At 48.7% G+C, this 314-nt stretch overlaps 1 protein-coding gene across 2 annotated transcripts in view; it reads right to left on the bottom strand.

The window, feature by feature from the left end:
* LOC119588578 overlaps positions 1 to 314 on the bottom strand; it is a 28,155-nt gene that overhangs the window by 10,241 nt on the left and 17,600 nt on the right. For both annotated transcript variants that reach the window (XM_037937216.1, XM_037937217.1), the window contains exon 2: positions 109 to 304. In XM_037937216.1, the coding sequence (XP_037793144.1) occupies positions 109 to 304 (196 nt within the window). The remainder of the gene's footprint in view (positions 1 to 108; positions 305 to 314) is intronic.

Raw genomic sequence — 314 nt, 5'->3', positions numbered from 1 at the left:
AGAAAAAAAACAGCAAATAATCATAAGGAAAAGAATAACCGGCATAATCATAACCGAAGGATCCCCACTTATTGCAAAGTTCACACTATTATAAAGTACAAAGACTACCGTATCGTGTTTGGGCTCGACGGAGAAAGAAGGCCACACGTCGTACTTGGCCTTGGTGCCTGCCTTGAGGAGCCTGGACAGGGAGACCGCCCCCGCCTGGCCTTGGTCGAGGAACCCCACAGCTGTGATTCCGAGCGCGATCACTACTGCCAGGATGATAAGTCTTGGCCGGAGGTTCATCTTAGTGATTGTGTACCTGCAAATAA

Source organism: Penaeus monodon, chromosome 24 (assembly GCF_015228065.2).
Source record: "Penaeus monodon isolate SGIC_2016 chromosome 24, NSTDA_Pmon_1, whole genome shotgun sequence".
In the NCBI taxonomy this organism is placed as follows: Eukaryota; Metazoa; Arthropoda; class Malacostraca; order Decapoda; family Penaeidae; genus Penaeus; species Penaeus monodon.
Note: the sequence above shows the minus strand (reverse complement) of the source record. Positions and strands in the feature narration are given on the sequence as shown.